The 25,534-nt window shown below is 46.3% G+C and overlaps 1 protein-coding gene across 6 annotated transcripts in view; it reads right to left on the bottom strand.

Moving 5' to 3' along the window:
* The window catches only part of LOC137430568 (speckle-type POZ protein-like), a 307,794-nt gene that overhangs the window by 6,022 nt on the left and 276,238 nt on the right, over positions 1-25,534 (bottom strand). For all 6 annotated transcript variants that reach the window (XM_078781905.1, XM_078781900.1, XM_078781903.1 and 3 more), the window contains exon 10: positions 21,390-21,532. In XM_078781905.1, coding sequence (XP_078638031.1) covers positions 21,390-21,532 — 143 coding nt within the window. The remainder of the gene's footprint in view (positions 1-21,389; positions 21,533-25,534) is intronic.

The raw sequence follows: 25,534 nt of genomic DNA, 5'->3' as shown, positions 1-25,534 counted from the left end.
GGTCCTTTCGGAGAGACATTGTAAGAGTGTGAGATTTGTCAGGATTGAAAGACATGTTCCACTTGTTTGACCAGTCTGTGATTTTGTCAGGTCTGCAGAGAGTGAGGAGGCTGCAGACTGCCGATCTGAGGGATGAGGAATGGAGCGGCAGATAGTGGAGTCATCAGCAAAGAGATAGAGAGGATTTTCAAGAGAGTCAGAGAGGTCATTGATGAAGACCAGAAATAGCACAGGGCCCAGAACACTACCTTGGGGAACTCCAGCCAGAACAGGAAGGGAAGATGAGAGAAATCCATTCAGGGCCACACGTTGCCTACGACCAGAGAGGAAATCCGCAAGCCATGAGTGGAGATTTCCTGAATACCATAGGAGGTGAGTTTGGTGAGCAGAGCTGGGTGCCAGACCGTATCGAAGGCACGTGATATGTCAAGTGAGACAGCTCTGATTTCCTGTTTGGCATTGAGGACCTCCATCCATTGTTGAGACAGCAGAAGCAACATGTCCAGAGTAGAATGACCTGGTCTGAATCCAAATTGATGATCAGAGATCAAGCCATTGGAGAAGAGGAAGGATTTGATATCTGAAGCAATGATGGATTCCATGACTTTGCTGATAATTGGGAGCAGGCTGATTGGTCTGTAGTTGCAAGGATCTGTTTTTGCACCTTTTTGTGTAAAGCGGTAATGTTTGCTGATTTCCAAGATGCTGGCAGATGACCTTGAGCAAAAGAGAGGGTGAAAAGAACAGAGAGAGGGTGAGATAGAGCGGCAGAGCAGGATTTTAGGACCCGAGGGCTGATGCCATCTGGTCCAGTTGCAGAATCAGAGTCGAGGTTTGATAAAAACTTCTCCACCTTGTCAGGAGAGAAAGACACAGAGTCCAGGAGCAGTTGGGTTCGACTGGGAAAGGTGGGAACAGAGAGAGATGGGTTTGGGACACAAGATTTTGAGGCAAACACAGAGTTGAGGCATTCGGCTTTGTCACGTGCGGTGTCAACTGTGTATCCATTTGAGGTAAGGGAGGGGATGGAGGGGGAACAAACACCAGAAACGGATTTGACCAGACGCCACCAGGATTTGGAGGAAGGAGACAGGTTTGAGAGTTCAATCTTGAGTGTGGAGAGATAGTGCTTCCTGGCACTCCTGAGGGTAGAAACACACTTGTTTCGAGCTTGGTGGAAGGAACTGAGATTGCCTTCAGTTGGATTTGCTTCCAAGACGCAAAGGCAAGTTGTTCAGGGCAACTGCCTCACCACAAGATTCAGTGTACCATGGACGGGAGGAAGGGTAAGACAACTGAAGACGAGATGGGATAAATCTGTGCATGAGAGAGAGCAGTTGCTTTGGAAGAATTCCCAGGAAGAATTGATGTCAGAGGCATTAGAGATGGGAGACCAGTCCAGTTGATTGATGGCTGTTTGCAGACCGTGCCAGTCGGCCTGAGTGAAATGCCAGACTCGTCGGCGCTGAGGAGGCTCTCTGAGAATGGCCAGTGAGATGTCCACTTTAACAAGCACATGATCAGAAGAACCGATTGGAGCAGAAGAAGAGCAGCAGACATTTGCAGGGAAGTTAGTCATAACCAAGTCCAGAAGAGAAGATACTCCATTGACTGAGATCCGGGTCGGGAAATTGACAGATTGTGTCAGTCCCAATGAGTCGCAGAAGTCCTTTGCTGAGGTGCCATGGCTGGTGAGAGATGAACGCACACTCAGCCAGCTGGCATGATGACAGTTGAAGTCGCCACATATGAGGAAGAGAGAGTTTGCATGAGTTGATAGAAGTTGGTCCATGTTGTCCGACAGAGAAATGTAAATGGAGTCATCACTGTTTGAAGGATGGTACAGAACACATATGAACAAAAGGTGGGAGCGGAGAGGAAGCCGTAGCCAGAGGTACTCCTGTGGGTGGGGTGGAGAGAGGGCAGTGCAGGGAGAGTGAGGAAGAGAGTTTTTGATAAGATAGCCACCCCACCACCAGGACGAGGATCAGGTCTATCGTACCGGAGGAGGGAGTAACCAGGAAGAGATATTAAGGAATCAGAGACATCTTGAAGGAGGAAAGTTTCTGTTAAGCAGATCAGGTCTGGATTTTCAGAAGCAACCTGAATTGAGAGATCAATCAGGTTTGAGCGAAAGGCCCCAGATGTTTGAGGTCCATACCGTTAGTGAGGAGAGAGGGGGAGCATCGGGTGCAGGACAGGGGAGGGGAGGGGTAGGGTCAGATGAAGGGGTGAGAGGGGATGTAGGAAGAGCAGTTGATAGTGTGTCAGAGATTACAGAAGAGTTACAAGAAAGGGAAGGATGAGGAGGACGAAAGGTTTGATGGTGATGGAATGAGGCACAGTGAGAGTTTGTTTGAGGGGGGGCAGAGGAAAGTAGAAGGTTGGGGGAGGTAGAGGTATGACATAGGAGGGAGAGGAAGTGGGGAGGAGGCAGCTTTGAGAAGGAGGTGGGAGAAGGGAGAATTTGGAGGGATGGTTGGGGGGGAGATTTGAAGGGAGGGGCAAGGGGGGAGTTTAGAAAGTGGATGATTAATGAAAGATGAACATATATACACAAAGAATTAAGTTAAGCACCCCCGCCGTTTTTTTACACCTCGCACATTACAAGTTTGTTGTCGTCAAAACAGTGTAATATACCATGATATTGCTATATTTTCTGGAGAAGTGATATTATGGTCACATAAAAACATAACAATCATGCCGTTTTCAATATTTTATTCTGAATAATTTAAGGTGAACTTTTTTGGGAATTTTAGGCATATTTTCACCTCAATTTAAGTATGGAGCTATAGGTCCATCACGGACAGTGTGGATGACGTTTATGTTTTCTAACGTACAGTCATTGTTCTGAGAAGACATCTAGCGATCTTTGCGTCAATAACGTGTGTAGGACCCACGTGATCGGATCACTGACTCAACCCTACGTCTCATAGACCCTGTAAGCCGTCGTATGCGTTGCTGTGGCAGGTTGTTCCATTCCCGATGTAATGCACGTTCCAATTCATCCAGATTGGCTATTGGAGGGACCATCTTCGCAATTTGTCGTCCCAACATGTCCCAAACGTGCTCGAGGGGGTTCAGGTCAGGACTGTACGCAGGCCAGGGGATGGTTGTCACAGCACCTTGCTCCATCCGATCACGTGGGTCCTACACACGTTATTGACGCAAAGATCGCTAGAGGTCTTCTCAGAACAATGACTGTACGTTAGAAAACATAAACGTCATCCACACTGTCCGTGATGGACCTATAGCTCCATACTTAAATTGAGGTGAAAATATGCCTAAAATTCCCAAAAAATTTCACCTTAAATTATTCAGAATAAAATATTGAAAACGGCATGATTGTTATGTTTTTATGTGACCATAATATCACTTCTCCAGAAAATATAGCAATATCATGGGTATATTACACTGTTTTGACGACAACAAACTTGTAATGTGCGAGGTTGTAAAAAAACGGGGGGGTGCTTAACTTAATTCTTTGTGTATATAACAAATTGGGTTTGTTGTGATTTTCAAGTTAGCGATTCGTTTAAGAACGATGGAGGAGGGATGGAATGAATGAGAATTTAGAGCATGGAGTGATTTGGAATCATAAGAGATTGAATATTTTTTTGAAATGGAATGAGCTGAAGAGGAAATTGAAAGGAGCCTTTTAAATAAGAAGAAAAACAGCGTGTTGTAATAAACCACTGAATAAAACACTGAAGGGGATAGTTGAAACATATTTAAACAGAACTGTGAAGAACAATCTTATATTCACAAAAATACCAATGGGGAGAGGAAGCCTAGAGCGACGACCACGAGTCACTTGAACAGGGCAAAAGGTGGAAGGCAAGGGGAAAATGGGGGCGGGGCGAGACAGCGCACGTGGGCAGAGGCAAAAGCACACGAGGAGAAAGGGAAATAAAAGTTTTTTTTGTTTGTTTTTGGGGGGGGGGGGGGGGGTGTGGGGGTTACAATGTTAGACAAATAGTCGATGTTTGGTGAAGCTTGGTGGAGAAGGGGAAATCAAAAAAGCTAGCAAAACAGCGAAGGAAGGAACAACCTTCGACGGGGGAAGCCTGAGGCTGCAAGGCCTTGCTCGCGACGTGGCAAACAAACGATTAATTTATGAAAGATAAACACCGAGAAACTTCCAAGGGGGACACTATAGGTTCACACACCGAACGATAAATACAGTTTCGACAAAATACAATTGTGAAAAGACTTAACTTTGAAAAACGTGGAGACCGTGTGGACCATCGAAAACCCCTGCCACCGTCTCCAAGATGTCGCGAGATCCCAAACCTTTGATCGAGATCGATCGAGATTGAGATGATCGAGATTGATCGAGATCGAGATCCCAAAAGATCCCTTCAACCCTTTACACCCCTTCGAACACTTTTAAACCCCTTTACAACCCTTAGACCTATTTAGACCCTTTACACTCCTTCGACCATTTAGACCCCTTACACTACTTAGATCTTTTACACCCCTTTGACCCCTCAGGCCCCTTTGACCATTTACACCCCTTAGACCCCATTGACCATTTACACCTTTAGACCCCTTACACCCTTTACACTCCTTAGACCCTTTACACCCCTTCGACCTTCACACCTTTCATACGCATTTTGACCCTTTTGAGACATTTTTCAGACCTATTGACTTTTTAAGACCCGTTGGACAATGTAAGACCATTTGGACACTTTTGAGCCCTTTCGCTCTTTCATCCTCAGACACCTTTAGACCCTATTTGGCCCTTTTAAGAGCCTTGATTCTTTAAACACTTTAGTCCCCTTAGAAAATTTGAAAAAAATTCTTCACAAAATCTGTTTTGTCGAGCTTTCTGTGCACTATTCGTGTTGCATCACAAGTTGCAATGACGAATATAAACTGACTAGCAGAAGTACCCGGCATTGCCGGGCGGGGGGGGGGAGGCGAGAAGAGTGGGGCGAGGGGAGAAGAGGGGGGGAGGGGGAGGGGGAGGGGGGAGGGTGGAGGGGGAGGGGGAGGGTGGAGGGGGAGAGGAGGGGGAGAGGAGGGGGGGAGGGGGAGGGGGGAGTGGGGAGGGGGAGAGGGAGGGTAAGGGAGGGGGAGGGGGAGGGGGGAGGGGGAAGGGTAGGGGGGAGGGGAAGGGGGAGGGGGAAAAGGGAGGGGGAAAAGGGAGGGGGAGGGGGAAAAGGGAGGGGGAGGGGGAAAAGGGAGGGGGAGGGGGAAAAGGGAGGGGGAGGGGGAAAAGGGAGGGGGAGGGGAGAAGGGGAGGGGTAGGGTGGAGGGGGAAGGGAGGGGGAGGGGAGGACGGAGGGGGGCGAGGGGAAGGGGGAGGGAAGGGGAGGGCCAGTCAACAATGACGTTGCAGTTCTCATGGTCGGAGAGCAGCACAACAATCGCGACATCGTCCTGAATCTTCGCAACAGCACGAAGCGGATTTTGGAGACTCACCGATCCTGAGACGCCCTCCAGTACCGGCGTTGCCGGGTGGGGGAAGGGAGACCCGTACTTTCCCAACCCGTACATTCGCCCTCTCGACTCAAGCTCACTCGGACAAAAGCCTCGCACAAATTACACCGTGAAGGCCCAATGGCCATGTCTATGCCACAAATCAAGTACGTGAGCGAGTCGGGCGCACTGAATTGAAAATATATAGAACGCTCATACTCCGTGAAAAGTGAAGCCAACTGGCGGCGGGGATGGAACATCACGTGATCGCTCTGAGCGAATCAGTGTGCTGCTCTGCCACCGGTCAGAATCCGTGTATAATATTCCTCGCTGAAAAAAAATATATGTGAAACATGCTACTATCTATGCTAAATTATGCTAAATCATGCAAAATCATGCTAAATGTTAATCATGCTAAAGTCTATGCTACTTGCTGTGAGTTTATGGCGGCAAGGAACATCACGTGATCGCGTCACGAACATCATTCGTGATCACGTCATCACGTGATCGTGATCATCATCAATGAGCGCGAATGAGCGAATGAGCGCGCTGCCTCCCCCTATTAATCATAATATCACTTCTTTGGCTCTAATACCTGACATTATTAAGTGGTGTGCACGTCGCAGACTCATCAAGAATTATTGTATTTGCCCTCGATGTAATGTCCATTGTGGTTTTATTACTCGTGGTGATGTATCAGACGGGAAGACATGGTACTGCTCTACCTGTAAGACTCGACAAAGCATTCGTCAAGGCAGTTGGTTTGAAGGCAGCCACCTATCCAGTTTACGCCCGTAAACTCCGACATTACAACCACCTATCCAGTTTACGCCCGTAAACTCCGACATTACAACCACCTATCCAGTTTACGCCCGTAAACTCCGACATTACAACCACCTATCCAGTTTACGCCCGTAAACTCCGACATTACCAAAACCTATGTGGTGTGAATGGCAATGTTCCTCGCTGAAATGTGAAAAAACGCAATCGCTTTTCGCTCTGAAATACGTGCGAACGCGTAACTGAGTTAATGGCAGCAAGGAACATCACGTGATCGCTCTGAGCGAATCAGCGCGCTGCTCTGCCACCGGTCAAATATTCCTCGCTGAAATGCGCTGAGGTAAAAATATGGTAAAAAAAAATAATGAAATAAATTTTTAGGTCGGCCATGTTCTTCCCAGGCTCAATGGCCATGTCTGTGCCAAATATGAAGTACGTGAGCCTCTCCGTTTAGGAGTCTATCGGTAACATCACACACACACACACACACACACACACACACACACACACACACACACACACACACACACACACACACACACACACACACACACACACACACACACACACACACACACACACACACACACACACAAACTGTGTTTTATATATATAGATATCTCAAAGTGAAACTGATGTTGAAATGTGAAACTACTGATATATGGATCATCGAATGGGAAACCAGAATGGAATGCTGTGGGAAATTGCTGAAAGCAATGCTATGTGGAGTATAGAGAGAAGGGGAAGGTCGGAGTGAAAGAAACAAGGTGGAGAGGGATAGGTGCCTGGAGGTGGTCGGTTGTCATGGAAAGAACTTTGGTGATCTTCCGTCTGGCTGTAGGCCCAAAACATGCCTCAACCCATTTCCCAGCAGAGCTTCACCTTCACTCCTGAGCAGAACTTCGGAGGTACAAGCATGGATTGGAAATCTTGGCTGATAGAATGGAACGAAGTTGTCGAGGTTACCAGCTACACCCATTGCGATATCTGCTCACTGAATATTTACATTGAATTCCTGTTTCTATCAATACACACTCCAAAGGAAATTACTCATTTAAGGTGAGACATCTATGAACCCCCGTCATTGACGGGTACCTTTGCTAGTTGCAGTATACTTTCAAAGTTTATACCCTTGAGGATTTAATACCTTTAATCTGCAATTATGTTTCTAACAACTTTTGATTGTATTGGGTGGTTTATGTGACTTTGGACCTTCTAGAACCACAAAAGGAGTCACAATCCTTTCACTTTGACTCCATTTTAAAAATGCCCCTATGCGGCTTGAGCAAAACACATGATGATGATGCTACTGCGATATCTATGTGGCTATCACACGAGTAGGATCAATTACTTCGGTCTGATATGTAGCCAGTGATGAGCAGTTTGCACAAGCACACAGCATGAGATAAATGTGGCCATTCCCAGATTGTGAGTTGTTCTGTAAACACTGCCAATTAAAGAAAAAGAAAAAGCAAGACCGATAGTCTCACAACGGCGTAGCCAGACTTGTTTGATACTTTAGTTGAAGAGGATAGTATGACCTGGGTGGGGATACCAGTTAGTAGTTCGAAAATTCCTGTTCCTACATTCCTGTGCCAACATTCAACATTCCTGTGCAAGCTTCAGTCCAACGTCAAGCATTGACAGCAGGTTCTCTATATTTTCATTCCAAACAGCATCATTCATCATTCCAATCACAATTTAATACCATGGTATTAACATATTAAAATATAACGTCAAATCATGAGTGAATCGAGATATCAAACTAGCGAACTGTTATCATCTGTTCACTTACAGATTCCGGAGCAAGGTCAGTGTTGATCACATTTCAAAATCATAATTGTATTGAGGAATTTCTGAAACCTCCTACCTATCTTACGACACCCGCTGGGACCCCAAACATTCCACAGAAGTTTATTATATTTCCTTTTAGTAAAATATGCAACTGTAATGGTTACTAAACGTGCCCCCCTGCCATGTGACCAGATCCTCAGCTCTGATTGGTGTTCGTTTGTGGAGACGTACGGACAGACAAACGTTGTTCGAGATGGCATTGCTCTACGCCTACGGGCTATGACTTAAAAAAAAAAAAAAAAATCAAAATTTTCATGCACATGTGCACAATCGTACGTTAGCAAAGTTTTGGAAACAAAATACGTATTTTGCATAGAGCGAGGCAGGTATACAAATCTTTCTAATCCTTTGCCTCATCTCAGGATAAACCCTATTAATTTTCTTTTTACTTGTCACATGCACAGATATTTTAAAAATTTTAATATTAAATATTAAAATATTATTTAAATATTAAAATAAATATTAAAAATATTTAAACATCAATTAAATATATTCAACTTTATGCTGTTTTTGGTTTGGATTCAAAGAGATTCAGTGTTTGGGCTTTTAAATTTAAAATTGATCTCACTTGGTGCTGAAGTCCAAAGGTGCAACGTTAACGTTAACTGTTATTAATTGTTTTGATGAATACAATGATGATGATACAACTTTATACAGTGATTTACAGGCCTCTTGCACTACTTCATGTTCTGGTTTCACTGCAAAATAATTACCGAGATGCTTCAACTCAAAATACAAATTGTAGTTGGGGGAATCCACAATCGCCGAAACCAGTGCGAGAATAGCAACATTAAGCGGAAAATGCAACAGCACAACCAATTAAAGGTTTTCTTTGCTTTAAAAATAGGCAAAGGCTGAGAGTCCTTGCATTTCAAACACCGTGTGGTTTTCATCAGGGAATAACACACACCATGTGCACTCACATACTAAATGCCCTCATGGAGAAGTGGCATGACCACGCAGTCAAGCAAGAAGACCACTACACCGAGACTACCAATCTCAATGGCGAGGACTCTCAATGATCAATCTTTTTTAGTTAGTGCTAGATTTTGAGCACCATGACATCATTGATGTTTAACGTCAGCACGTTTACGCTTTAAACGTCATCGTGTGTGCCTTTCTCCCAAGGCCCTGCAGAGGTTGTAACAATGTAGGCCAGGCATCCTAAAACAAGACTGATAGTCTAACAATGGCTTAGCCAGGCCAGGGCTTGGTTGATACTTCAGTTGAAGAGGATAGCATGACCTGGGTGAGGATACCATTAGCAAATAATGTAAGAATTAAATATTTTTGACTTCAGGCATGGTCAGCCGGTTCGTGAATGCCTTGGGTAAAAAAACAGCGAATGGCAAACAATGAACCAAAAATTCCACATTCCTGTGCGACCTTCAGTCGAACGTCAGGCATTGACGGCACGTTCTCTATATTTTCATTCCAAACAGCATCATTCAGCATTCCAATCACGAATTCATACCATAAGTATCAATATATCAAACCATAGTGTTAAATGACGATTGTATCGAGATATTATCAAACCAGCGAACAATCATCATCTGTTCATTTCTGGATTCGGGAACAAGGTCCATATTGATCGCATTTCAATACATATCTAGAACGCCACTCAGTAGAGCACATACTCCCGCCGTGGGTCAAGTTGGAATAATACATTTTGTTTAACATCCCCTCACCCAAAAACAATAAATGAAAAAGAAAGTGGGCCCTAACTGTCAGATAATTTATTTTGATATATCTCGGAATTAGAGGAGAAAAACATCATTTAAGAATTAAGAATAAGAATAAAAGCTTTAATGCAGTAAAACAGAAAAAAAATTCCCCAAAAAAATTCCTGGATCCGGAATAATATCCTGAGCTTCACCAAAAACTACCGTAATCAATTCTTCCTTATCCCAAGGGCAATCATCCCACCAACTTTCATCCAAATCCATTCAGAACTTTTCCAGATATCTTGTTCACAAACACACGAAAACACGAACATACGAACATACATACGCACACACACACATCTCTTTTTTTTTCATTTCTGTTCCTCACAATTCTATCTCTCTCTTTTACACACACACACACACACACACACACACACACACACACACACACACACACACACACACACACACACACACACACACACACACACACACACACACACACTTAATTGTACAGCATTGGTTGTTTCTAAACTTAAATAAATTTAAAGGATTGTTGTAAATGATGTTAATTTCACAACATCCCATATTCAACTTTATTTAAATTGTAAACCTCAAACATAGTTTCTCCACCTAAAGCAAGAACCTTAACCTGTAAGCAATTGACTCGTTTCCCGACTGCATGGATCATCAGTTTCTTCTTCTTCGAGGTTTCGATCCTTTCAGCCCAGGACCTCTCCAAACGGCGGATCCACAACCTCAATCATGGATCCACATCAATTGATGGTAAATCAGTAGATCCACAACCTCAGTTGCATCCGGGCAGTCAGTCAACCCATCAATGCAACATCACTTATTCCAACTTTACTCGCAATAGGATTTAATGTGTTATCATATTGTTGCGGATATGGGACTTGGCCTCCATATCCGCTTGTAAATATTCCCCTATTTCCCCAATACTCCCCAACTATCCCCAATCCCCCATTCCCTAGTCCCATTGTCTGTAAACAACACTCTGTAGAACCGACCTTCCCCTTTTTCCCCCATTAAATGTCGTACCCAGGTCCACCGCATCTCACGTAGACAACTTTCGGACATCTTGCTAGTTATTCTTAGTCTATGTCAGTTAAGGACTCGTTTCCATTAATTCTGACTCTTCGTTGCACCAGAATGTGATTGTATGGCACCAGTAGTGAGTTTAGGACCTCCCCATACCTCCTCCCATCTTCCCCACGAAACAACAACAACAACTACAACAACAACTACAACAACAGAGGGGGGCGGCGCGGCGCGGGGAGTGTGCGTCCTCACTCCGGCTTGGTTAGCCGCCATTGCCATGTGCGCCCACGGGGTTACCACGAAGGGGCTGGCTGTCAGCTCCTCGTCAAGGGCGGAGCCGGTAACCCCCCCGCACCCAATAAGAAGGGCGGACCGATTCCATCTGGGGCGGAGCTAACTAGCCGAGGGCGTGTCACTCCCCGCCGGATATGCGCAGCCACTTACCGGACGTGACGTGAGATGCGCCCCCAGCTTGGAAAGACAAGTCGCGACCTCCGAGCGCTGAGCGACCTCCCCGCATCTCTGGACCGGACCGGGTCGATTCTGTCCCTGAGCCAAGAGTGCACCTTGAGCCATCGACTACCCGCTTTCCTTGCCATCAATCCCCGTGTGAGTCAGTTTTGTCCTGTTTATCTGTCGTCTGTCGGGGCTACTATAAGACCGTAATTAAGTGCCTATCTTTCTATGCTGTCCCTCTCATCCCTGTAATCTAACCTTCCGCAATATTATAACCTCCTCCGGAGGTCTTGAGAACCGTACCCCTGGTGTCGTGTCATTTTAAACCCAGCCGTTGTGTCCTTTCCTCAATTGATTTAGCGTAGCGCGACTCGGCCAAGGTTCGAGTATAATCGGGTAACTTGTGCGAACACGGCGGCCATTCCGCTCGGCCCACCATAACATCAAAGTCGTGTCCGTAACAATTGGTGTCAGGAGTGTCGGATTCGGACCTGGGACTAAATTTGTTAGGCCCAAATTTTGGAACACCAATTGTACCACTAGGGTAACAATTGGTGTTGGGAGGTAGAATTCGATCCGGAGCGCGTTTTACGCGCTCGAAATTATAACGGCGAAATTTGATTGTGTTTTACAAAATATAAAAACCCGAATTTTGAAAGTCGCGCTATGGCAGACCAAGTCGGCTGGGGTCCGGTAGAGGAGAGTGAGGCAGGGTCGATCCAGGACCAAATTGAGGGACATAAGGAGAGCGAAGCAGTGAGGGTAGCAGACGCACAAAATAGCGTCGTTGCGGCCGACGTTGCGGGCGCGCAAAATGGCGCCTCGCAAGAGCGCGCGGTAGCCGAGCCCGCTGTATCAACGGGCTTTAACATGCAGCCGATTGACATGCAGGCCCTCATTGCGCAGCTACAGGCAGCTGTACAGATGAGTATGGGGAGCCAAATTGAGCGATTGGGTGAGCGGTTGGGGAACCGGATGGATGCTCGGGGTGAGCGATTGGAAGGCAAATTGAGGGACATGAGGGACGAAGCGAGGGGTACCGGTGAGGGATTAGACAAGAAATTTGGGAAGTTAGACAATAATTTTGAGGGGTTAGACAACGGGATAAAAGAGGTGAGAAATGGGTTAATGGGGGTAGAAAACAGAATGGCCGCTCAAGAGAATCAAATGGAAGGGATGCAAAAGGGGTTAGAGGGGTTAGAAAACAGGATGGAAGGCAAATTGAGGGACATGAGGGACCAAGCGGAAAGGGAAGTTAAACAAATGGGGCAGCAGATAGAGGGGGTCAGAATGGGGGTAGAAACCAAACTGGATGCTCACAGGGAGGAAATGGAGCAGATGAGGGTGGCATCTGGGCAGGAGATGCAAGTGATGGGAGAAGAGATCAGAAGAGGTGTGAGTGAGGAGGTCGGAGGAGTGCGCGAGGAGGTGAGGCACTGTAAGGAGCACATGGAGAAGGAGGTGAGAAAGGGGACTGTAAAATTGCAAGGGGGCATAGAGGACCTGACGCATGAGGTGGAACAGCTGACGGAGGGACAAAAAGGACTAACGGAGCAGGTTCAAAGGAACACTGCGGTATTAGGAGGGTTAAAAGTGACACAGAAAGAACTAAAAGACGACTTGATAGCGACGAAGAGGCAATGTCAGATGGTACGTGAGGGACTGACAGCGAGGTTGGATGAGGTGGTAGAGGTAATGGAGACGAAGGACCGGCAGGTGAGGACGCACATGGAAACGGTCAAGGTAGCCTTAGAGGATGAGCTTGAGGAGACGTACCGGGGAATAAAAGAGGTGATGCAGAAATTAGAAGAAGTGGAAGAAGGGGTGAGCGAAATTAAGAAGCGACGGAGAGAGGATAAGAAAGAGATAAAAGAGGAGGTAAAAGAATTGGTCCAAAGTCTGTGTTCGGATCGTGATGATGTGCTCATTAACCGGATGAGGGATTCGCAGGTGATGGAGGAGAAGCGAAGAGGAAGAGGACCTGGTGTAAGTGGTGACCAATATGGTCGTGCGTATGATGCACCAGGGGATTTAATAAGCTTGGGGGTCGAGATAGACCCGGGTGTTCGTGAGAGGCCGTTGGTGAAGTGTGCGACAGGTCTGGTGTGCGAAAAAGGAGGTGTGCAAGAAAGTCCGACTCTGGGGTGTGTGCGGAAAAAGTGCGTGCCAAGGAGTGAGGGTGCTGGCGAGAGTGAGTCGGTCGTAGCGCGTGTGCGAGGGAGCACATGGAAGCGCGGTGTGGTAAGTGTTACAGAGGGTGTGACGGGAGAGTGTGCGCAGGAGTGTGCGCGAGAAAGGTGTGTGACGGACAGGTGCATGGGGAAAGAGTGCGCTGTCAAAGGCAAGGAAGAATGCACGCCGGTGGTGAGTGTTACAGAGGGTGTGACGGGAGAGTGTGCGCAAGAGTGTGCGCGAGAAAGGTGTGTAACGGACAGGTGCCTGAGGAAAGAGTGCGCTGTCGGGAGTAAGGGTGAGTGCGCTGTCAAGAATGGAGGTGAGAGTAGTGAGAGTGACAAGGAGAGTGAGTTGGTTGTGACAGGTGAGCGAGGATGTACACCTGGGATGGCAGGATGCACACCTGGAATGGTAGAGCGTGAGTGGGAATGCACGCTGGAGTTGGTGGTGAGGCACGTGGTTGGGTGTGCGAATGAGAGCACACCTGTGATTGTCACAGAGGAGGTGACCGAGGAGGGGGTGCGAAGAGGTGTGTTGGTGAGGTGTGCTACCAACGAATGTGCGCCAAAGTGTTCGGTGGTCAGGTGTGTGACCAAGGCTGTGAGTGGAATGAGGGTACCTGGGTGTGTAAGGAAAGGTACGAGGAGCATGGAAACGGCTGGATGTGTGAGCAAGGAACGGGCTGCGGGGTGTAAGCGTCCAGGTGAAGCATCGACGGTAACCGGTTTAGAGGTTAGAGCGACTTTTAGCCGAATCGGGCCCTCGGTGCGTGCTGGGCCTCGCTTTGAACGGCCGCGTCCGTGCTCCACTAGGCGGAGCGGGCAGCCCGATAGAAAGGGTCGTCATGGCGACCACTTTTTGTTGAGGCAGTCCGGCAGGTCGAGATCGGGACATTGGATGGCTCCACGCCGAGATGGTGCGTGGGATCTCGGCCCGGGTAAGCCCCCGTCCCTGCACCGAGTGCCGGACGCATCCAGCCGCTGGCACAGAACAACCCGCATTCATGGCTTGGCTTTACGAAGCCGGGCTTTGGACAGGAATTGGCGCACCGAGAGGCATTAGTGAGTAGACTGGGTGATGAGGTTAGTGTTTTGGACCCAAAATTAGAGAAAAACAAAATTTGATGATTGGCAAGGGATTGGCAGTAGTGATTGGCAGATGCTGGGTAGTGATTGGCCAAATTTTTGATTTGTTGAAATTTGATGTGCAAAATTGGTAGTGAGCGATGGGCCCGGTGGGTAAGGGGGGCATCCCTGCCACCCTTCCCATAGTGGGGCAAAGGAGCAATAGTTTATGGGGTGTATGGCAGTGAAAACTAGCCCGGGTGGGTTAGGTTATATTGATAGGGCCCTAGAAGATGACATTAGGTAACGTTAAGTTTAGTTAGTGACTGATACCTGTAGTGGGGACGCAGGTAGTTTAGTGTGGATGATAATGACGTGGGAGCGCAATAGTTTAAAGGGACGACTGGGAAGCGCAAGTTTCAGAGGGGAGTAGTTAGCTGAGATGATGCCGTGTGTGTGAAAATTGAACAGGTGTGATTGCACAGGTGTGCAACTGGACAGGTGTGTGGAGCAGTGTGTGAGTAGTGAGTGTTGTGGATCAGCGCGAATGCGCTTGGGGAGAGAAGGGTGCAGGTGGCACCAGGTGTGAGAGCACAGGTGTGCAAGTGCAGGTGTGTGGAATATATGGAGCAGAGAATGACTGGTGTGGAGAGAGTTGGAGTAAGTGGTACGGAGTGGTGTGCATGGTGCGAAGGTGTGGATGGGGGAAGAGTGGACCCCTTTCACGAGTACCCGGGGCGGGTAGTGTAAGTGTTAGGTAGAGGGTATAGGTAAATTGTGGTTGGATATTGGCATTTGTGGTGCGGTTGCAGAATGGTATTGTGGATGGGTGCATTAGTGTTGTGGAAATGGCTGGGCGTGTAGCCTGTTAGTGTGTGTAGTTGGTTGGGCACTCCACCACTGTGAGGATGTCGGCCAGGTGAGGCCGCAGGTGGGCTCTGGGAGCCGGTAGTTGTGAGTGGGTGCCTGAGGATCCCGGGTGTGGATCGGGCAGCCCAGTGCCAGAGAGGGCACCGAGTGGGGAGAGCGCCAGAGGGCCTTCCCCAGGTAGTTAGGTTTGGGTAAGGAGCAGGTAAGCTCGGAGGCAACTGCAGTGGTGGAGGTGTGCAGGTGGGTAGACCTGTTGGGAGAGGTACACGCCACAGCCCAGAAATTGTGCGAGGGCACCGGGAGATGAATCGGGGGAGTGAGACCCCAAATTGAAAAGCACCACAGTTTGCTCAATGGGAATTGGTTTTTAGAACCCATAGTGTAAGAGGGCCAATGGTTTGGCAGGAGAAAGACCCCGGGTAGTGTAAAATTGTTAAAGTCATTTAGGAAATAGTTAGGATTGATGAACCTGTCGCACCATACGCAGCCACTTACCTGTGGTGATGATGACTCCACACCTGTGTTTTCTTTGTTCTGTTGCAGGAAGAAAGGATTGCTGTTGGATTTGTGAGACGCATCACGACGTGGATGAGACATTGGGGTGATTCCATCTCTCCCTCCCTAGGAGGGACTGATGATGAATTGGTGATAGCAAATTATGATGTTGAGTTGAAAATGGCAAATTTGATTGGTTAGGAGGGAGAGAAGACGAATTTGGTTTATGGGAGGAACGGGGAAGACAGTAGGGACGTTTGTTGATTTGTAAAATAGATGTTTATGGGTAGTGTTGTGTTTTGTGGATACAGTAAGGGGTAAGGGAGGGGCCATGTAGGTTACCTGGTGGGGGGGGGGGGGGAGCGTACGGTAGGAACGTACCTGTCTCACCTGGTTCCCAAGTGCCCCCAGTGTGCATTACCTTACATTGCGTGCACTTTTGCGCCCTTACCACCTTACTCACTTGTCTGCTTCTTTTGTCTCCCACCTCCGAGGATCTGGCTTTGGGGCAGAGAGAGAGGAGAGAGAGGTGCTGGCTCCGCAGTTGTGGGCCTGCACTTTCGCTGCTTGCTGCCTGGATCGATACACCATATGGACCGCAATTTCGGTGGCCACCCACAATGGACCGCAGTTCTTTTGCGGCCAAGCACCACCCGTGGATGGACCTATGGGTCAACGTGGCACCTATGCCATACAGGTGAACCACTTATAGTTGGCCCCCTGACGGCCACAATAAAGAAATGGACGCGGTTGGCGCCTTTCTTTATTTTTGAAAGCAGTAAGAAGGCCAAGTGCACCACACGAAGGCAAGACCAGCGGCAGAACATCGGCCGGCTGCGACACCACACCATGATTATTAAACATTTTATTGGTGCACCGGATGGTGCTGACTGTGTGATGGGGTGGTGCTTTTGGTGCTTGGAAGGGGTGCTCTGCACATTATTAAAGGCCGTAAGGCCACAGAGCACTCGTGGGTTGGTGTATCGATGCTGGCATGCGTGCTCTCTCTATGCATAACATCTGCATGTGTTCCTCCAAAAACAGGTCCTGGATCGTAGTGTAAATAGCAGCGTAGTCTTGTAAATAATGCTCCCTACCGGCTGTATGTTTAGTTTGCGAATTCTTTCCACGATTCGGTTATCCTGTGGGTGTGTTTCTGTGAGGAGAAGGGTGCAACGTCGCAGGGGGACATATTTACTCATTTGTGAACATCTGTAAAACTGTCGCACTCAGGGTAGAGTTAATAGTAGAGGGAACTACATCCGAGTGCCACACTAAAATAGGTAAAAATGTATCGGGTCGGGATGCCCCGAGGGTAGAGAAGGGTGCAATGTTGCGGATATGGGACTTGGCCTCCATATCCGCTTGTAAATATTCCCCTATTTCCCCAATACTCCCCAACTATCCCCAATCCCCCATTCCCTAGTCCCATTGTCTGTAAACAACACTCTGTAGAACCGACCTTCCCCTTTTTCCCCCATTAAATGTCGTACCCAGGTCCACCGCATCTCACGTAGACAACTTTCGGACATCTTGCTAGTTATTCTTAGTCTATGTCAGTTAAGGACTCGTTTCCATTAATTCTGACTCTTCGTTGCACCAGAATGTGATTGTATGGCACCAGTAGTGAGTTTAGGACCTCCCCATACCTCCTCCCATCTTCCCCACGAAACAACAACAACAACTACAACAACAACTACAACAACAGAGGGGGGCGGCGCGGCGCGGGGAGTGTGCGTCCTCACTCCGGCTTGGTTAGCCGCCATTGCCATGTGCGCCCACGGGGTTACCACGAAGGGGCTGGCTGTCAGCTCCTCGTCAAGGGCGGAGCCGGTAACCCCCCCGCACCCAATAAGAAGGGCGGACCGATTCCATCTGGGGCGGAGCTAACTAGCCGAGGGCGTGTCACTCCCCGCCGGATATGCGCAGCCACTTACCGGACGTGACGTGAGATGCGCCCCCAGCTTGGAAAGACAAGTCGCGACCTCCGAGCGCTGAGCGACCTCCCCGCATCTCTGGACCGGACCGGGTCGATTCTGTCCCTGAGCCAAGAGTGCACCTTGAGCCATCGACTACCCGCTTTCCTTGCCATCAATCCCCGTGTGAGTCAGTTTTGTCCTGTTTATCTGTCGTCTGTCGGGGCTACTATAAGACCGTAATTAAGTGCCTATCTTTCTATGCTGTCCCTCTCATCCCTGTAATCTAACCTTCCGCAATATTATAACCTCCTCCGGAGGTCTTGAGAACCGTACCCCTGGTGTCGTGTCATTTTAAACCCAGCCGTTGTGTCCTTTCCTCAATTGATTTAGCGTAGCGCGACTCGGCCAAGGTTCGAGTATAATCGGGTAACTTGTGCGAACACGGCGGCCATTCCGCTCGGCCCACCATAACATCAAAGTCGTGTCCGTAACAATATATTTATAACTTTCCTTACACACTCGATAATATGATAATATCATTAAATCATGCACATCTTACCTTAAATACATCAATCTACTAACCAGCACGACCACACCACCTACCTCTCGATCAAACTGTACTTCGAAAGTTCAAACTGTCATTTATAACAGTTTTTTGCATGCTGCCGTAGTGCCGTATCCTAGCAACCACTGATTCCTAGCAACATTGATTTGTAGTACAGTATATTTAATTATAATATTGTACTGTATTTACATAAAGATCTCATGAATAATATTTTTAATATTCGTATTGTATTTTACTAATTCGATTTGGTGCATTTTTGTGATATTAAAGAAAAACTTGTTTTAATCTACCAACTGTAGCCCCCTGTGCTAACATACGTCTGACTAGTTGTTGTAATTTATTGACCAGTTCAGAGCTGTGTGTGGTTGCTCTCACAGTCCTAATTATTTCACCTGCAACCATACCATAAAATAGCTTTTTGGGAATGTTGCTGTCGAAGAAAGGCATTCGGACAATGTGGAATGGAAATGCATCTCGTTTATCAAATAATTTGGTGCGAAATTCATTATTATGGATGTCAATTTGTAATTCTAAAAAAGAAACTGAAGTGGAAGTTTGGTTTTCCTTTTTTAATTCAAGTTCTTTTAGATATATGTCATCATGAAGCTGCTCAAATATAAATCCATCATTAATTTCCAACAAATCATCAATAAACCTGAAGATGCTTCCGCATCTTCGTGCAGTTGTTAATTTATTCCTGTACATGTTCTGGACCCAATCAAACTCGTACATGTGCAGAAACAAATTTGCAAAGAAAGGGGCCGGATCTGAACCCATGGGTATGCCCACTGCCTGCTGGAGTATCTTGCTGCCAAATGTAAAGAAACTGTTGTTTCGAAGAAATCGAATACTTTCGAATAAATAACACACACACGGACGGACACGATCGAATGCATTACTCCCTGGCGGGAGTAATTATATTGAGAAATTTATGAAACCTCCTACCTTCCTTACGATAACCGCTAACACCCCACAACGTTACACAGGTTATTATATTTCAATTTAGTAAGATATGCAATTGTAATGGTTACGAAACGTGTCCCCCCCCCCTGTCATGTGACCAGATGCACAGCTCTGGTTGGTGTACGCGTGTGGGGGCATAAGAACGGACAAATGCTGTTCTATACGGGATTGCCCTACGGGCTGTATTATAAAAATTATGATGGCAAACCATTACTCGTGACTAACCTAACGCGCCAAATAAATAACCATTACTCGTGACGAACCTCTAAAGGTGGTTCACTCGAGACTAACCTAACATGCCTAATAAATAACCATTACTCGTGACTAACCTAACATGCCTAATAAATAACCATTACTCATGACTAACCTAACATGCCTAAAAAATAACCATTACTCGTGACTAACCTAACGCACCTAATAAATAACCATTACTCGTGACTAACCTAACATGCCTAATAAATAACCATTACTCGTGACTAACCTAACATGCCTAATAAATAACCATTACTCGTGACTAACCTAACATGCCTAATAAATAACCATTACTCGTGACTAACCTAACGTGCCTAATAAATAACCATTACTTGTGACTAACCTAACATGCCTAATAAATAACCATTACTCGTCACTAACCCAACGTGCCTAACAAACAACCATTACTCGTGACTAACCCAACGTGCCTAATAAGTAACCATTACTAGTCACTCACCTAACGTGCCTAATAAACAACCATTACTCGTGACTAACCTAACGTGCCTAATAAATAACCATTACTCGAGACTAACCTAACGTGCCTAATAAATAATTTTTACTCGTCACTAACCTAACATGCCTAATAAACAACCATTACTCGTGACTAACCTAACGTGCCTAATAAATAACCATTACTCGAGACGAACCTAACGTGGCGAATAAACAACCATTACTCGTGACTAACCGAACGTGCTTAATAAATAACCATTACTCGTGACTAACCTAATGTGCCTAATAAACAACCATTACTCGTGACTAACCGAACGTGCTTAATAAATAACCATTACTCGTGATTGAAACATGTTGGAGAGTTCCCTGTTTTTTATGATTGTACATATTAAATATGAGTGCAACACAAGTGAAACAAGAGGGAGAATTGTTTTGCATATCCCCGACTGGTCCCAATGAATATTCTTGTTACAGGTATTCAGCAATTGCAAGCCATATACAGTAGGACAAATTCTGTGCACATGATATCATGATATCAACCTCCCACCCAAACAGGCCTGGACATTACAGTAGGACAAATTATTTCAGGTAAGCAAAGTTACAGAATAAGCTGCAGTTTCTGTAGCTTATTATAATAAAGTCCTGTACCAAGTTTAAATTCAATATTTAAAAGGGGAGGGGGAAAAGTCTGGAAAACTGACCCATGTATAATATGTGATATTTTTTTAAGTCCAAAAAGGCCATAACTCCGTGAAGAATTGGCGAAACACCCCAAAACTCAAACTGGTTCTGTAACCTATCATAATAACGCCATAAACCAAGTTTCAGTTGATATGTTAAAGGACATGGGGAAAAAAGTCTGAAAAACCACAGGTGGGACGGACAGTGACAAACAAACGTTTCGACCTGAGTAATATCCTACAAGCGTAAAGTTCACAAAAGATGTATAGCTTTGCAAACAAAGACATTATGGATGTATATTTGTGGCCTTTAAAATAAATTAACTAATATGACATCCCAAGGTCAATCTCTCTCTTATGTCCCAGCTCACTAGGGTTTTTTTTGTACTTGCTTTACAGTCTTTGGTGACTACGGTTTTTAAAATAGTTACAACAGCAGCGACGAAACATATAATTCCGTTATCAAAGACATTAAATGGAGGTGCAGCAATGGTGGTTTATGCATCAGGTTAGAGTGATTATGACAATACAGTACCCTCCCTTGCCCATGGACAGTTGCCACCTGGAAGGCCTCTTGGTTCCATCTCAAACTGATCCTTGCGTGGAAGTTTTTAAACTTGCTCGTCGAGATGAATGTTAGGAGACAAAAATTAAATTAACAGGCATCATCATTATTTAATCTGAATAAATGTCAACCATTGATGAAAGCAATCCCTTGCCTGTTGATGAAGTCAATGGCCTGGGCCTTGAGTTGGCTCGCACTGTGTAGATCTGCAAGGATGAGTGTGGTGGCCACATTCTCCACGCACAGTGCTGTACACAGTGCAGCCTCACACATGACCTTCAACCGCTCGAGAGCATACTACAGGGCAACAAACAGTGAGAAAGGGGTCAAAATACTTGCAAGTGTAGGAAAAATAGAAGAATTCTCAGGCCACTTTCTATAATGCTGACATCAAATCATGTGAGAATGACACAAGTGATAAAAGTTCCTTTGCGTTTCCTTGTAGCATGGTTAAACTCTCAAAAGTAAATTACAAGTCAGGAGACGACGATTGTTCACGAGAGAGCAGTATTCAATGACAAAGGACGGACTATAACCGGGATTATCTCTTCGCGCGTGGGAAAGGCCCGAAGCCTTATCTAATCGGACGGCCGCCATGGGGTTTTATTACTCAAACACACAAACAAATAAACAGACACGACACAAAAGTAAAATGCAGCAAATAATGAATTTAATGAAATAATGCAAGAATAACAAAAACGAAAGGTAAAATAAAACTAATTCCGATATTTGAGACGTCTCCACTCAGGCACGAAAACACAGACAAGGGGAGAGATTAAAGAAAAGAAAATAATGTTATTTTTATATTGGCCGACACTCAGCTTGCTCAACGAGATCGTTGAAAGATGTCAGCAGTACGATTTGGCCCCGCGCGGGAAGCACTCCGACAATGGCGCCGGCACTGCACATCGAAAACGCCTCGTGCGAAGCAAACAGCCAAGACGACCGCCTTTGAGATTGGCTTTCCTCATCCTGGTGTTGAACAGCACGGCCTTGAGCCCTCCACAGTTGGTTTAATTGGTTTAATGTTGGTTTAATGGCCGTTGTTATAATGGCGGCCCTTTTTGATGAAATAAAACACAACAGACTAATCACAGGGGTAATTACACACTGGGGATTATCCTTAAGCCCTACCTAATGAGCATAGCTCCACCACTTGTATGGAGACACATATACGATCTTATGCTCCACAGATTCCCCACTGATGTACATAGAGGTGGGCTTATTCTTTGCGCCACACGGTCCATCCTAAACGAAACATTCCGCACTTCACTAAGGTATATCATTACCTACCCCCACAAACGTAACAATATATATATATATATATACAGTGAAACCTTGACTTACGAGTGCACCAACTTACGAGTTTTCCAAGATACGAGCCGTCGCTCGGTCGAATTTTTGCTTTGTGATGCGAGCCGAGATCTGAGTTACGAGCTTACGCCACCCGCCACGAGGTGGCCCAACGAGCGTTCAGGTCACGTGGTTATCTTGCCGTGCAAGCATCTCTGCTGTATATCGCTGTTGCTTTGTTTTCGCATTTTGGTTATTTTGGAAAATTTCTTAGTTTTAACCATGGGTCCGAAGAAATTGAGTGCCAAGGGCAGTGCTGAGAAGAAGAAAAGGATGATGTGCTTGGATATAAAACACGCAATCGTCGAAAAACATGAGCGAGGTGTGCGTGTTGTCGACTTGGCGAGGCAGTACGATCGTAGTACTTCTACGATATGTACGATTTTGAAGCAGAAGGAGTCGATAAAGGCTATAACGCCAGCCAAGGACGTTACGATTATTTCAAAGCTCCGGACCTCTGTCCATGAAGAGATGGAGAAGTTGTTGTTTGTGTGGTTGACGGAGAAGCAGCTCGCAGGAGATACCGTGACCGAGAGCATCATCTGTGAGAAGGCACGAGACATTTACGGGGATTTGGTGCAGCAGACGGCGGGAACATCAACGGACGAGGCATCGGAAGGGTCATTCAAAGCCAGTCGGGGATGGTTTGATAATTTTAAGAAGAGGACCGGCATTCACTACGTCGTCAGGCATGGTGAGGCAGCAAGCTCGGATGTGAAGGCAGCTGAAGATTTTATTATAACTTTTGCCGAACTGATAGAAGCCGAAGGATACATCCCCCAGCAAATCTTCAACTGTGACGAGACAGGGCTCTTCTGGAAAAAGATGCCGAGGAGCACGTATATAACGGCAGAGGAGAAGAGCATGCCAGGCCACAACTTGTTCAGTGTGCCGGCGATAGCTCGCCTTCTTTCTCTTTGTGGAAGACATGGTGAGATTTTTTTTTCTTTTTCTTTTGTATACAAGATCGAGGCTCGTGAAAGAGCTAACATTAATCACACAAAAAGACAAACCGACACACAAAACACAAAAAACAAGGGGGCGGCAGACAAGATGGGGAGAGAGGGGGAAGGACACAAACACAACATTTGAGAGCAGGGACATCGGGAGGACTTGGGGGGAGGTGGGAGAGGAATAAAACATATGAACACTGCAAGGACTCTGGGGTGAATTACCGGGGGTAGAAAATATCAAGGTTTTCGATGGGTCATTGATGAGGTCATTTCGATGAGGTCATTGATGAAAACCAGAAATAGCACAGGGCCCAGAACACTACACAGATCCTCATTTCGATGAGGTCATTGATGAAGACCAGAAATAGCACAGGGCCCAGAACACTACCAGAACACTACACAGATCCTTAACATCCAACAACTAATGGGACGCAAACGGGGCGCCCAGTTTAGCGGCACACACATTCATGAATCACCTTGCCTGTGAAACACCGACATGACAGGTTATAGCTGGGTCGGGATTCAAACCCAGGCTGGACAGTTTAGAGTCAAGTGTGCGTACCTCCAGTCCAGGCCATCCTGCCAACTTGTATGCTGCATACAGGTGAAATATAAAGCGCGAGATATTTATATATATATATTTCAAAAAAAATTGGTGTGGTTTTTCGGGGGCTGGAACGGATTAATAGCATTTCAATTCATTTTAATGGGGAAATTTAATTTGAGAAACGAGCAAATTGAGTTACGAGCTCGGTCACAGAACGAATTAAACTCGTAAGTCAAGGTTTCACTGTGGATATATAAGTCAAGGTTTCACTGTATATATATATACATATATATATATATACAGTGAAACCTTGACTTACGAGTTTAATTCGTTCTGTGACCGAGCTCGTAACTCAATTTGCTCGTTTCTCAAATTAAATTTCCCCATTAAAATGAATTGAAATGCTATTAATCCGTTCCAGCCCCCGAAAAACCACACCAATTTTTTTTGAAATATATATATATAAATATCTCGCGCTTTATATTTCACCTGTATGCAGCATACAAGTTGGCAGGATGGCCTGGACTGGAGGTACGCACACTTGACTCTAAACTGTCTAGCCTGGGTTTGAATCCCGACCCAGCTATAACCTGTCATGTCGGTGTTTCACAGGCAGGGTGATTCATCAATGTGTGTACCGCTAAACTGGGCGCCCCGTTTGCATCCCATTAGTTGTTGGATGTTAAGGATCTCACCGTGTCTTCCACAAAGAGAAGGCGAGCTATCGCCGGCACTCTGAACAAGTTGTGGCCTGGCATGCTCTTCTCCTCTGCCGTTATATACGTCCTCCTCGGCATCTTTTTCCAGAAGAGCCCTGTCTCGTCACAGTTGAAGATTTGCTGGGGGATGTATCCTTCGGCTTCTATCAGTTCAGCAAAAGTTATAATAAAATCTTCAGCTGCCTTCACATCCGAGCTTGCTGCCTCACCATGCCTGACGACGGAGTGAATGCCGGTCCTCTTCTTAAAATTATCAAACCATCCCCGACTGGCTTTGAATGACTCTTCCGATGCCTCGTCCGTTGATGTTCCCGCCGTCTGCTGCACCAAATCCCCGTAAATGTCTCGTGCCTTCTCACAGATGATGCTCTCGGTCACGGTATCTCCTGCGAGTTGCTTCTCCGTCAACCACACAAACAACAACTTCTCCATCTCTTCATGGACAGAGGTCCGGAGCTTTGAAATAATCTTAACGCCCTTGGCTGGCGTTATAGCCTTTATCAACTCCTTCTGCTTCAAAATCGTACATATCATAGAAGTACTACGATCGTACTGCCTCGCCAAGTCGACAACACGCACACTCGCTCATGTTTTTCGACGATTACGTGTTTTATATCCAAGCTCGCTCGCTCGTAACTCAGAACTCGGCTCGCATCACAAAGCAAAAAATCGACCGAGCGACGGCTCGTATCTCGGAAAACTCGTAAGTTGGTGCACCTCGTAAGTC

The sequence above is a fragment of the Myxine glutinosa genome, chromosome 7 (assembly GCF_964187855.1).
Source record: "Myxine glutinosa chromosome 7, kmMyxGlut1.1, whole genome shotgun sequence".
NCBI lineage: Eukaryota > Metazoa > Chordata > Myxini > Myxiniformes > Myxinidae > Myxine > Myxine glutinosa.
This window is presented reverse-complemented; position numbering and strand designations above follow the sequence as displayed.